The sequence below is a fragment of the Micromys minutus genome (genome assembly GCF_963924665.1).
Source record: "Micromys minutus genome assembly, chromosome: 1".
NCBI lineage: Eukaryota > Metazoa > Chordata > Mammalia > Rodentia > Muridae > Micromys > Micromys minutus.
In genome coordinates, this window is record NC_137969.1 from 234217837 (window position 1) to 234231530 (window position 13694).

The 13694-nt window shown below is 38.1% G+C and overlaps 1 protein-coding gene across 2 annotated transcripts in view; it reads right to left on the minus strand.

The window, feature by feature from the left end:
- The window catches only part of CEP128 (centrosomal protein 128), a gene marked incomplete at its 5' end in the record, with an annotated part of 311478 nt that overhangs the window by 177696 nt on the left and 120088 nt on the right, over nucleotides 1-13694 (minus strand). For both annotated transcript variants that reach the window (XM_080914797.1, XM_080914796.1), the window contains one exon: nucleotides 11957-12149. In XM_080914797.1, coding sequence (XP_080770923.1) covers nucleotides 11957-12149 — 193 coding nt within the window. The remainder of the gene's footprint in view (nucleotides 1-11956; nucleotides 12150-13694) is intronic.

A 13694-nucleotide genomic window follows, 5' to 3' on the forward strand; every position in this document is an offset into this window, starting at 1 on the left:
ATTTCATTCTTAAGGGTAGGGAAGTTTTCTTGTACGATTTTGTTAAAGATATTTACTGTGCCTCTTAGTTGATATCCTTCACCCTCTTCTATTCCTCTTTAAAAGCTTCCCTTCCATTTCTTTATGTTTTTCCTCTCGTTCTTGTTTAAGTGAGTTATTCATGCTCTTCTCAAAAATCTCCATCATCATCTTGAGGAATGATTTCGAGTCTGAGTCATCTTTTTCTGGAGTGTTCGGCATTGCACTGTTTGTTGTGATGGGTGAGCTGGGTTCAGGTGTTGCCAGGTTGTCTTGGTTTCCCTGGGGTACATTCTTTTGCTTTCCTCTTGCCATCTTGTTGTCTGTGATTATATGTGGTCTTGTTGTCAGTGATTGGTTATAGTCTATCCCTTACCTGGCCTGTGTCCCTGGATCTCCTGTTCCTGGTGGCAGATGGCCTGAGTGCCTGTTCTGCACACATAGGCCACCGAGTGGAAACTGACACCCTAAGACAGGGTTTCTGCTCCCCTGAACCAATGCGGGGGCACACTTTCTGAACTCTCAGCACAGACCTCTCGGCTCCCTGGCTACTCGGAGCACTGTCTCACCAGGCCTCAGAATTCCCATTTCTGCCTCCTGAACTCTGGGTTTAAATGCATGTTCCACCATGCTCTGGTTCTAGTAATTTTTAATATATAAAATACTTCTCAAAATAATACAATATAAGACTTCCTCTTTATAGTCATTATTTTGAACTGCCCTAAGAATTCTCAACAATCTTGGCTATCAGACTACAGGCAATTGTCTTATTAGAAAAAAACATGAGGGCTACAACAGTATCAGATACATATGCCTCTCCTGGACAATGTTGTCCAAGAAGGAACCCATCAGACACAAACAGACAATGGATATTGAAAATATGCCTGGTTGAAATGGAGATGTGCTATCAAATGATATGAGTAGAATTGATAAACAATGTTAAATACTTTAATAATTTTCTTATATTAAAATGATCCTATTTAATACAAAGCAATATAAATATACTAAAGTTAATTTCACACCTTTTTAATGTACTTATAAGTTAAAATTATATTTGTAGGACAGATTTGTGTCTTTGTTTTTAGACAGCATTCTTCTTCACTGTGTGAACAGTATTTAATAACTATGTAAATCTGTTACAAAATATTCAAAGACATGAATAAATGAAGAGATAAACTAAGAAGAAAATAGTTGAATAAACATGTATGTTCAAAATATATCTATGGTTACATTGTTTCAAAAGATGTTAAGTTGGTGTTAGTAAATGTTCTTGCACCATATTTCATGTGGTAAACAAGAATAATGAATACATATCAGAAGTACATTGTGAAATAAAATGTTGTGGGTCATGAGATAAGAATCTGTTACTTGTGTTTTGAAGGAAGGAAGGAGGAAGGGAGGAAGGAATGAAGGAAGGAAGGAAGGGAGGGAGGGAGGGAGGAAGGGAGGGAGGGAGGATGAGGGCACTCTGCACTCTTCTTATTCCAAATAGACAAAACCTCTAGTGTACAGAGTTAAGGATGTACAGCTGCATGTTGTTCAATATGTAACACATCTTAAGCCATAAGAAATACCTAATTAAAATTGTCACAGTATTGCTGCTTGGAAACAAAGTACCTTGCCACATTACAGGCAGAATCAATATGGTAAAACATGACAAACAAGTAGCATTCATGTGACACCAAGCCCTTAACATGTTTTGTGATCTCTCCAAAACACACCACAAACCATACAGAACTATCTCTGTTGTTTGGAGCCTAATATTCATAAACATGGCAAATATACTAATATTATTCTTATAGAATATGTGTCAGGGATAATATATGTTGCTATTCTCATTCTGATTAAAAGAATAAGATACTTGAAGCATTTCTTATCTATAAAGCAGAATGTTCTTATATAAGCAAGTAATTTGTACAATTTTCCCATGAGCCTTAGATGTATCCTAGTCATAGAACATTCACGTGCTATGTGCAAAGCCATAGGGCATCCCGTGTGTCACAAAGCAAAGCAACTAGATTGTGTATCTTATCCTTCTCTGATCTGCAGTGAGCAAATAAGCCAAAGAGGGAAAATAAATTATAAATAAATAGGAACAATTTTTGGCAATAAAGGGTCCTTTTCGTTTCTGCCTTTACAAAGGGTAGTGCCCATCAAGCATGGGGGTGGGGGTAAAAGATTTCATCGGTGTAAAATGACAGAACCTTTGAAGAAGCCCACAAAAAATTCCATTTATTCTATAAATAAAAATAAGGGTGCTCACTCTATGACAACAGAACTGCATGTGTATGAAGCCCAGGAGAAACACTACACAGTCACTGCCAAAATGAAGAAAGATTCTCTGAAGAACTTACATTCGAGAACTTCATTCTGGCTTACAGCAACAGAATGTCTTGACTAATGCCTAAATCTAACACACTAAAGCCATTTTCCTCACAATTAAGAACGTAATACCCTTCTCTAAATGTTTTATTCTATAACGTAATTGCCTCTATGAGAAGGGAAAATAAAATACCCATGAACTATAAATTATGGAAGAAAATCTAACATAATGGTGAAATAGTGTCCAAAAGCTGATACCCTTTTTGCATTAAAATATTCAGGGCTAATTATGATTTTAGCACTTGTTTTTTATCCTTGCTTTGTTCATTGGCCAAACTTAAACACTTCTCATCTCCTTCAATGAGAGTAGCGCTATTATGTTTCTGGAAGCATGGGCAGGGTTCCTCAAAGCCTAATTTCAAGGTCTTAATTGGCTGAGGCAATGGGAGACTATACAAAGCCCACTTCACAGAGAGGGGCAGGAGTGCCAGGTCACTTGAGAACAGATGAAGAGCTAACTGCAAGCTATTGCTGAAGTCTTGCACAGTGTTCTGGGAAGTTTTACCAAACAGTATCTTACACAAAATGGAAGCAGACCATCTATCTCCACAGCGCTGAAGCCAGAGAGGCTGAGGTGCAAAAACAGAGTGATTAAAACTTAGAAACTTATTTTCACTTCGTCACACGTCATCAAGCCAGAAAGGCTGAATAAAGACACCATGCCACTGCTGGGAGTGTAACATACATTTGGTTTTAGGGGTTTTGAAATTCTATGAGTCCCAAGGACTAAGGCTGCTGCTTCCTGACATCTCTCTCAATCTGGTACCCTTCCTCTACTTTTAAATAGATAAAGTTTGAAGAGGGATTCATCATCAATCCATTCATCTCTAACCCAACATCTGGGCTTCTGCACAATCACTGACACAATAAATTATCTTGATCCACAAGCAGCTTAATTCTTAATAATATAACTATAATTACTCATTAATAATGTGCATGATAATAAAAAGAACTTAGGTAAATTGATTTCTTTGTCATCAACTCTAATTACTAGTAACAAATTCAATGAACAAACAAAACAGACCAATTTTTATCTGTGTAATTTAGACACTAAGGAAAAAAAGGACCTAAAATTAAGCTAAGAAAAGCTTTCGAATCATTTTATGTTCACAAAAACAATAAAGACACTTACAGAAATAAAATTAAATGGCAAATTACACATTTGGGTTCCCAGTGGAGACTTCACTGCTGATTTCTAGTGCTCACTTAGTAGGTCAACAGAGAGCTCAGACACTTGCTAACACTTCAATAAGAAGACATAAATTTGTTTTGTTTTCTTATTACAAACAAAAAACACAATGTGAAGTAAAGTAGCCACATGGCCATCTTTGTTTTGAATGGATTTTCACAAAAATTCATGTTTCCTAATTGTATACTCTAGCCCCTCCCTTGTTCTATGGCCATATTAACCCTTCTTTCATTTTATCCCTGTGTCACTGCTGAGGAAAACGAAGGTGCTGCTGCTTCTGAAATTCTACCTCTAGTAGCCTATATTCCAGAGTACTGTGTTATTGCTTGTGGGCCCATATGTATGTATTCTCTGTGAGGCACCAGAGGTCATTTCTTAAGTCATTTCTTCTGGGCTCATTCTTATCTTCCTCTAAAGTTTTACTGCAGAAAATTTATTCTTTATTATCTACTATCCCATAATGCAAGTTTCCTCAATTTCAGGCTAACCCTAAGAAGAAAGATCCACAGCCAGTAAAAATTAAATGCACAAGTAGAAACAACATCCAATTCCAAGAACTAAGATATGTTATAATTTGGTGCAAGAGTATATACAGATTAGAGAACACTGAAATTCATAGTCTAAAAATATAAGAAAAAAATCACTTTGGAGAAAATAAGTAAGCAACACAAAAATACAGAAATCTGAAATGATGCTGGTTACAATTACTTAACTTGCATAGAATAATCAGAGAGTGATATGTCTTACTACACGTGCAGATCGTTCACAAGCACAATTGGGAGAAAGGAGACCTGCAGAGGTCTCCATTCCACTCCCCAGTCACTCTGATCATTTCACTCAGTCTAGTTGGTCAACTGCAATCTTTAAAGGGGTACAGAATTGTGTAAAGTAATATTCATAAAAACTCTGATTCAGAAAGATCCTTTTTGTGGAAAACTAGCACAACCTTCATTTTTCCTTCCCAATGCCCAAATGCCCCCCAAAAGATGCTTTCTTCCTTTCCTTGCAGTATAAAAGACTTAGTATCCCATTTCTGTGGCAGCCAAGACAACAGAAGCTAAACGTTTTATTACCGTAGAGCACAGAGAAGCTTCCCTTTGTGAGTGTCCTTGCTTCTGCACTGGGTCATCTCTACGGTATTTATAGCACAGCATGAGGACAGAGAGACAGAGCCTTGTGGTATGGGAGAGGGAGGCTTGTGTTTTAAAAAACACAACACAGATAATGTAAGCTTGAAACATTTCAATAAAATTAAGTTTGCCTCTCTTTGTAAAGATGATAAAGAGATTTAGTAAAGTATTAATATTGGTGAGCTTAGGGAGTATCTCACAGGATACAGCAACCTTTTTCTCTTCATATTGTACTTTAAATTTATTTTTGATTTATCACTCACCCCAATCAAGACAGGGGTTTACTATGTAGCCCTGGCTGATCTGGAATCCACTCTACACAACAGGCTTAGACATGAACTCACAGAGATCCTCACACAGCCTCTACCTCCACCTCCAAAATGCTGAGATTAAGGGAACATGTCTCATGTTTCTGACTAATCACTCTGCTTTTAAAGGCATAACATAAAGATATGGCTTTGGGTGAGATGTTGGGAAGCAGTCCTCACTTCTACAGTCCAGAAATAGGAACCACAGGGATTCTCATTAGGGGCAAAGCTCTATATACCATAAAATTTGAATTTACTTTATTAATTAAGCCTTGATGATCATGTAAGCTATTCAAAATTATCACACACTAAATAATATGAAAAGAAATTAATGTCCAACAGAAAAATAATTATGTTTTCTGGGCAAGCATTTCTACCGGTTTTAACGACAGCCAAAAAGGCTGCAGTTTCTGGCAGGTATTATAAGATGTTGAAGAAAGAGTTGGTCTCTTTATGTCTCCATGGAACAGATCGGAGGGCCAGCTGATTCTAATTCAAAAGCTACTAAATCACATGGCTGGTTCAGTTTGCTTTGCTACATACAAGTATGAACACATGCTTAAATTTCACCCAGATCTCTACTACTGTAACTATGTGCAGTCTTGGAGATTAACTGCCTGCACTTGTCTTTTAGTCTTGGCTGCTTCAACCACAAACTAGACGAAGAACCTCACACGTGTTTAAAAGACTAAATGGGTAATTCATATAAAAATATGCATCCTATTAGGCTCTCTGTAAGTGCTGGTTCATTCGCCCCAGAGTGGCCATGGCAAGGAAAATTAGAGGCAATGGTGACCATAAAAACTTTGTATTGCTTGCACAGAGCTATGGGTAGAAACACTGCCCAAAGCATGACAGGAGTAGAAATTAATTAATACCTAAAACTAAAATAAACATTCTTTGTTCTAGATCAACATTACAAAGTATAAAAGGGGGGGGGCAAAATCAATATCTGTAATCTCTCAAGGTTGATGGGATGAAATGCTTCTCTGATCTCAGTAGAAAATGTATATCAAACTCTCTTAGAGACCATAAGAGCTATAGCACTGTGGCATTGGATGGGCCGCCAGGGGAGGGTGGGAGAACTTAGCCAGGTGGTGTGGGTGTGGGAGAGCTGCCCAGAGCTCAGATACCTCTCAAGCCCAGATCCAGAGCTTTGAATTGGCTCACCCCAACATCTACCCCATTGATGAACTGCTGGAATGCATGAAGAGACAGTTCCAAGGGATCCAAAACTACAAGATCTCCATGGCATTATGCAACAACAGATCATAGGAGAGAACTTCTAGTGAGGTTCCACAATTGATAGTGTAGCAGAAGGCAGAGGTCTCCTACCAGACCAATGACTTGTGGCAATGTACATTTCAAAGAAATGTGGGAAAAGACGTATTCTCTAGGACACAACTGTGACATACTACAGCTTCCACAATAGGAGGCTACAAAGGAGGAGGGCGTCCTTGGTTATGAGGGGAGGGCGAGATGAGTGAGACTGGAGTAAGTAATGTGAATTCACACACACACACACACACACACACACACACACACACACACACACACACAACCCAATAAAAAGTAAAGTTGAAAAAGTAAAATTATCCTCCAAAGCATCAGGAAAAGATTCTATTGTTGAATATTGTAGTTTCCAAAAACAGAGTCAAAATTGCTAAGGCAGTGACTGGGGTGATGGCTCAATAGTTAACGGTGTCTCCTGCTCTTCTACAGAACTAGAGTTCAAACTGGAGACACCAAGAATGGGCAGCTCATGAGCTCCTGGAATTCCAGCTCCTAGAGACTGGATGCCATCCTTTACCACCAAGCAATGGTGTATTTTTTTTTTTTTTTTTTTTTTGTACTACTCAGTGAGGGCATTTCTAGACCCAATTAGAACTGGAATCAACAGTTGAGCAAAGCAGATTGCCACTCCCAACATGAATGGACACCATAGTCCATTAAAGCAGTGGTTTCAACCACCCTAGGGCTGCAGACCTTTAATATAGCGCCTTGTGTTGTGGTGACCCCCACCATAAAAGTATTTTGTTGCTACGTCATGCTTAATTTTGCTAGTGCTATGAATCATAATGTTGTAGTGACAATTTTAAGAATTCTGGAATTTTTGTGTCTTTAAAAAAGACAAATACTATAAAAATATGTTTTCATCTTCATCCCAGGACCAGGATGCTAGGCTGGTTCTGACTGTCTGCAACAGCTAACTCTTCAATTGTGTGACATTTGGAAGTCTGGGAATTTCTCAGAGGGTCCATAAATGCTAGGGCCCCAAGAGGCACAGGGGGTGATGATTAATCATTTAGGGAGGTTGAGTTCTGTTTGTTAGCTATGCGCAAGGAAGAAACAAAAGGAAAGAAATTAGGCTCAGGGATGTCTCTCTCCTTTCCTCATCCCCTTCTTCACCACCCCCTCTCTCTGTAGCTGCTGCTGTTGCTATTGCTGCTGCTGCTTTTCTCCTATCTAGTATTGGGAGACAAACCCAGGGAGGATAAAGAATGGGAAAAGGAAGAATCCACAAAGTAGCAAAGACCAACTACACGATGTAAATGTCTGACAAGCAGGATTATCTGATAGTGACCCTCAAAGGACATACAACAGGAAGGGCTGCTTCAAGGGCTTCAAGAAACAGAGCAAGAACAAGGAAGAACCCTTCATGTCACACGAATAGGAAGATTTAAAATGCTCTCAACTAAGTGTCAATTAACAATTTAAGAAACATTTCCAACCAAAATTTCATAATTGGAAAGCAACATGTTTTTATATACAGTATCACCACCCTGTATTTTCAAATATTTAGTTCAATTTTTAACTAAACAATTTTTAACATGACATAGCTTAAGCAACCCTGACTTATAAAGAATGTTAATCAAAATTTAATCTACAACAAAAAATAGTCAAATTCCTATTATTAGAGATTAAATATTAGTTTAAAAATATTCTCAATTCATTATTTGAAATAATTTTTCACTGTTACTAATGATCAGCATCTAAGAATGTTTAAACAAGTTAATAATCTAAAAAGAAAAGAGAAAAATGTAATACATGTTAATTAACCAGAATCTAAACAAATGAGTAATTTGATACTAAAAGGTATCTTTTAAATTCTTTTAGTCTTTAAACATTATACTCCATAATGAAATAAGAAAAATACATTTCTTAATCTTTGGACTAAGCGACAATGACTCGCACTTCGATCAGTGCCGTATAACACATTTACCTTTAAGTTAGACAATTTGGAAAAAGGGACATAATTTTGCAAATAAGAAAAGCTGGACAGCTGATTACTAATGTACAAATAAAACTCAAGGGACTTCACTGCTACTCTATGTGATAAAGAAAATGCCTACAATTAATTGGTGGGCCCTTCCTTAGTCTCTGGCATTCCAGGAGATTATCTTCTGTTGAGCTATCAAACATAAATTTCAGAAATCTCATACAGAATTCAGCTCAGAAAGGAGAGAGAAACAAAGATCTGAAACGCAAACAAAAGAATCACCAAAGCCTGAGCTCACTATTTATATCAAAGGTAGGTAGACATGAAACTCTGCAAACTGAGTGCTTTGTAAAGCAGTGTTTTAAGCAACATATGCCCTAAAACAATGAAAATTTTAAAAGTATTGTCCTGACTATAATGTGACTCACTCTCAAGCTACACTTAAATGCCAAATGATTAGTGAATTGTATTCTAGACTCATGATTAAGAATGACACAGGTTTGAAGCCAAGCTGGTCAGAGTTCTAAGCTATACATAGCTACATAGTGAGATATTTCTCCAGAAATCAAAAAGTAAAGGTGAAGGTAGGTGTGTGTGTGTGTGTGTGTGTGTGTGTGTGTGTGTGTGTGTGTGTGTGTGTGTGTATTGTCCTGAGTGGAAATCCAGTGACCAATCTTGTGTTGTCCTGAGTGAAAATCCAGTGACCATTTCTTCTCTCATTGTCTACAAAAGATCATTCTTACTCTTCACTGCCTCTATCAGATGGTGTACTTTCTTTGAGATTACACAAAGTCAAGATCATTTAGTCCAAGGCACAAATCCTGACAAGTTAATAGTCCAAAAAAAAAAAAAAACTGGAAATCCATCCAATATACAGGCACCAAGCCCAGAAGTGCTTGCTGACTCCTGATATACCTGTCTCCAGAGAGGCTCAGCCAGAGCCTGACAAATAATGGCAGCCACACAGTGGACTGAGCACAGGGACCCCAGTGGAGGAATTAGGAGAAAGGGCTGAAGGAGCAGAAGGGATGTGCTTGGCTCCAGCTACATATGAAGCAGAAGATGGCCTTATCTGGCATCAGTGAGAGGAGATGCCCTTGGTCCTGTGAAGGCTTGATGTCCCAGTGCAGGGGAATGCCAGGGAGGTGAGGTGGGAGAGGTTGATTGGGGAAGTACCCTCAAAGAAGCAGGGGGAGGAGGGATGGGATAAGAGGCTTGTGGAAGGGGAAACAAGGAAAGGGGATAACATTTGAAATGTAAATAAAGAAAATATCCAATTTTAAAAAAATAACACTGTTCACATAATATTCATAAGTCAATCTGCCTAAAAGAACAACATGTTCAAAGGATCATGGGAAAAAGTTTATAACTCCTTTACCCTTGATTTTCCAAGAATTGTTTCCATGCCTTTACTTGTGACCCTACCCACTATTAGCTTACTTCTAATTACCTTTTAACCTTTATATTCATGACTTCTTCCCATCACTTATATTTACACTGAAATTTTTCTATGCTTTTATAAATTTACAAAGTAACAGTCTAAAGCTATTTGGCTTTTAGGAACTAAGATCATTTAAAATAGTTATACAGTTTTAAAATTTTTTTGCACTTCTAGCAATTAGGGATTTTAAATTTTATCATGTTACACTAGGAAGGCAACTCAACTCATAAAACAAAATAGTCTAGACTTATAAGTATTAATTTGTAATTTGTAATTTGTAATTACAACTATCAATTTGTAATTGTTGTAATTCCTAATAAGTCAGGAATCTCTTAGAGAATACTGTGACAAAGAAAAAAAAATGTTAATCACATGAGTAACACCACTGTACAATGGGACAGAGAACTGAGGAAAGACAGACATTGCACCTATTCCAGAGTGTCACTAAAGAAATGACAACCATGCCATTCAATTACCAAATTAACTGATGCATCCTCTGTGTTTGTATAATTTAGCAAATACTCAAAGAATTTCAAAATGGAAAGAAATTTGGGTCAGTAGCCAAATGTCTCTTTGAAAATCTAAATACAACAATTATGCTTCTTTTTTAATCATGATTTTTCTTTCACTAAACACTGATATTATACCGGCTCTAATAATGTTTTCATTCATTTACTTGTCCATCTTCTGATTCAAAGTACTTAACATGCCTACTATGCTGTGCTTTAGGCACTAGAAGTACAGCAGGAAATGAACACTTACAAGCCACCTACCTCTTCCTGAAACCTCCATTTTTCCATCTATCCACAGACCAGTGGGTATATTATCCACCCAATAGATTTCTAAACTGTATCTGCTGGATATTCACTAAGACAAGAAAGATGAGTCATCTGGGCAAGGACTGTTTAGATGCTTGTCCCAAGTACAGCCACTATGGCTAAGACAAAACTCTGTCAATGAGCTGAACACACACACACACACACACACACACACACACACACACACACAAGTATACAGTGTTTATTTCCTCTAGTACCTATCATAAGGATGCCTGATTAACAGACATTGACTAAAAACAAACTGAGAAATTGTCCTCTCTTGCAAAAGTCTTACTTCTCATAGATTACAAGATAATTTTCTTCTTCACATCTTAGCAGTGGTTTTTCTTTTAAAGCTATGTTACAAATATTTACTTTTTGTATTTGGATACATATTAATCCTGATTCAAAAAAATGATCACAGGGACAAATACTATTTTCTGACACTAAAGCTGAGTTGTAATCTAGTATTAACTAGGGAGCATCACATAAAGTACAGAAAATTCATACAGCTTTGATCTCCAGCTTCCATAGTCAAGTGTTACTGTATTGTCACTAAAAAATAAAAAGCATCCTTTGACACCTCCAGTAGTCACAGCTAACAGTAGTCAACTGGCCTGGAGCAACAATTCTCTGAACGCAGGCTGGATGTGCTGGTCTCCACAATATCACTGTTAAGACATGATTTCTCCTTTAGCACTTCATCTTCTCATGCATATCTGTACAAGGACTTTCCTGTGTTAAGTTTCATGTTTTCTTAAGAGGACACTACAATAAACCGTATGTGAGCCTTAGTAAATTTCATCAATGAGGCAATGAGATGGTGGCTCAAGGACAACAGAACCTGACCCCACAGGCTCTCGGGCATCATGTCCTGTTGCCTGTTATGATGAAGCTACTATAGATGTACTTTGCTAAGTCATTGGTGTGACATTTAATACTGCCATCATTCTTCCAAACTCTGCCTTTGTTAGGCTGTGGCTTTCCCCAGGGAGCTTCCACCACGGAATACACTTACATGTACTTCCTGTGTTCGTTCTCTGCCACGGCAGCATTGGAACACAGCTGAGCAGAGGACTGTTTCCTTGCGTTATACATGGTATATTCTTACCACCAGGGAGAGAATCTTTAATGCAAAGCAAGTACTTGTTGAACAAATATTTTACTTCAATCTTTTTATCATGGGAGAAGAGAATGTCTTACCAGGACAATACTTACACACGCCCCATAAATAAATATCAAAAGCTCCAAAGAGGACATTGTGGACAAAATAAATGGCTCAGGACTCAACAGTTATCTCTGATAGTGTCAGCAATGAAGAAAGAGGAGAAGAGGCAACGAAAGAAAACAATATAGAAAACATCCTAAGTGAGGAAGCCCCCACAGGTTTACTCCAGCCCTATGGTCTCATGAAGGCAGAGGAAGAAGAGAGGGAAGAGGATGGACCTACCTCTCTTCTCCTGGTGGAACTCCTCCAGAAGCTGCTCCTGCCTCTCGATGTGCTCAAACAGACACAGGAGCTCGGACTCCTTGTGCTCTGACAGCTCCCGGAGCTCCTGCTTACAGGCCGCCAGCTGCTGCCGCAGGTTCTTCTCTCTGTTCTCCCTCTCTTTCAGTTCCTCACACAGCCACTGAAGTTTGGTCTAAAATTGAAAGAGACATTTATATCTACTTATTAAAAAGCAAAGTAAAAGCCCAGGTCATCAGAACCTAAGTGACAAAAAAAAATAGTAACGTTACAATAATCTCAACAATTAAAGAGAAAGTTAAGCACAGTTATATCTTTAATTTGCTTTCAAGTTTAATACAGTTGAGTGTTACCTCAGGAATTAGGCCACAAATGTCAAAGACTCTTACATAATACTCAGTGCACTCCATTATATTTAGAAAAACAACACTACAGGAGTGTTGGCTGATTAAATTTCCAGTCACACTGGTGCTAGTTCCTTAGCTTGACATATGACATAAGTTACCACAGCCACTTTCAAATTTCAAAAATACCTCAGAGTAGACCTCCTTGAATTTAGAGGTGGATGTGGTGAATGAATAGAAACACACCATGCCATACACCCTACAAATCAGTTGGACTGATAGGTTATAGGCAGGAAGAGTAACATCAGCAGCTACACATAATTAAGAAGGTAACTTAACCCATGCAACTGTTTTTCAAAGACTCTAAACTCACCCACCTTCAATATTCAGATTATTTAGAGCAGAATGTGAAAGAAATATATCTGTCTGCCTTTGATTTAAAAAAAAAATGATTCTATAATGTGTTGAGAATTCCCATGATAGGCTGTCCAAAAAAAAAAAAAAAAAAAAAAAAAACAGCTGACTTTCAACATACTCCTTACCACAGGAGGAAGGAAGCTAGGTAAAGCATCAGATAGAAGAGAAAATTAGGTTTGCTGAGGGATGATACAACTGCTGGTGTACATGTGCAGACACTGAAAGCCCAGAAGACTGCTGGAGCAAAGGAGCATGATACACAATTCTGTTTTGGAAAACTATCAAAGCGGCATAAGGGGTTAGACAGAACATTGCCATATAACCCAGCAATTCTACTGAATAGAACAGATAAATAAAACCCATGAGAAAGGCATACAGGAATGCTAAAGGCAGCATATTTACAACAGTCCCAAAAGAGATGCCAAAGCCCATCCAATGACAAATGGATGGATAAAATAGGCCTACCCAAGTAATCAAATATGATATGGCAACAGAAGCGAGGCAAACATAACATGACACAAAGTGGGCAAGCCTTGAAAGCAATGTTCTTCTACATGAAGGAAGGCAATCACAAAAGAACATGTTTTTATGATTCCATTATTTTCCATGCACAACAAACAAATCAGTATGAATGGGAGCTGGTGAAAGGTAGGCTGAGAAGAGAGGTGAAAGGTTGTGCTTCTCCTTCTAGGTGCAAAGGTGTTCTAGACTTGTGCTATACAACTCTATAGGCACAGTAAATGCGCTTGGCATACATCAAGTCAGATGGTGGGTGGGTGTGTGGGTGGGGGATGTTATAGGCGATTGCCAGTTATCTTCCTCTACTACTCTCTACATTTTGAGAAAAGTTCCCTCACTGAATCTGGAGCTCACTGATTGAGATTAGCTGGCCAGAAAGCTCAGGGGACCCTTCTGTTTCTACTTGCCCAAGAAAAGGATTCCAGGTATAACCCACCAAG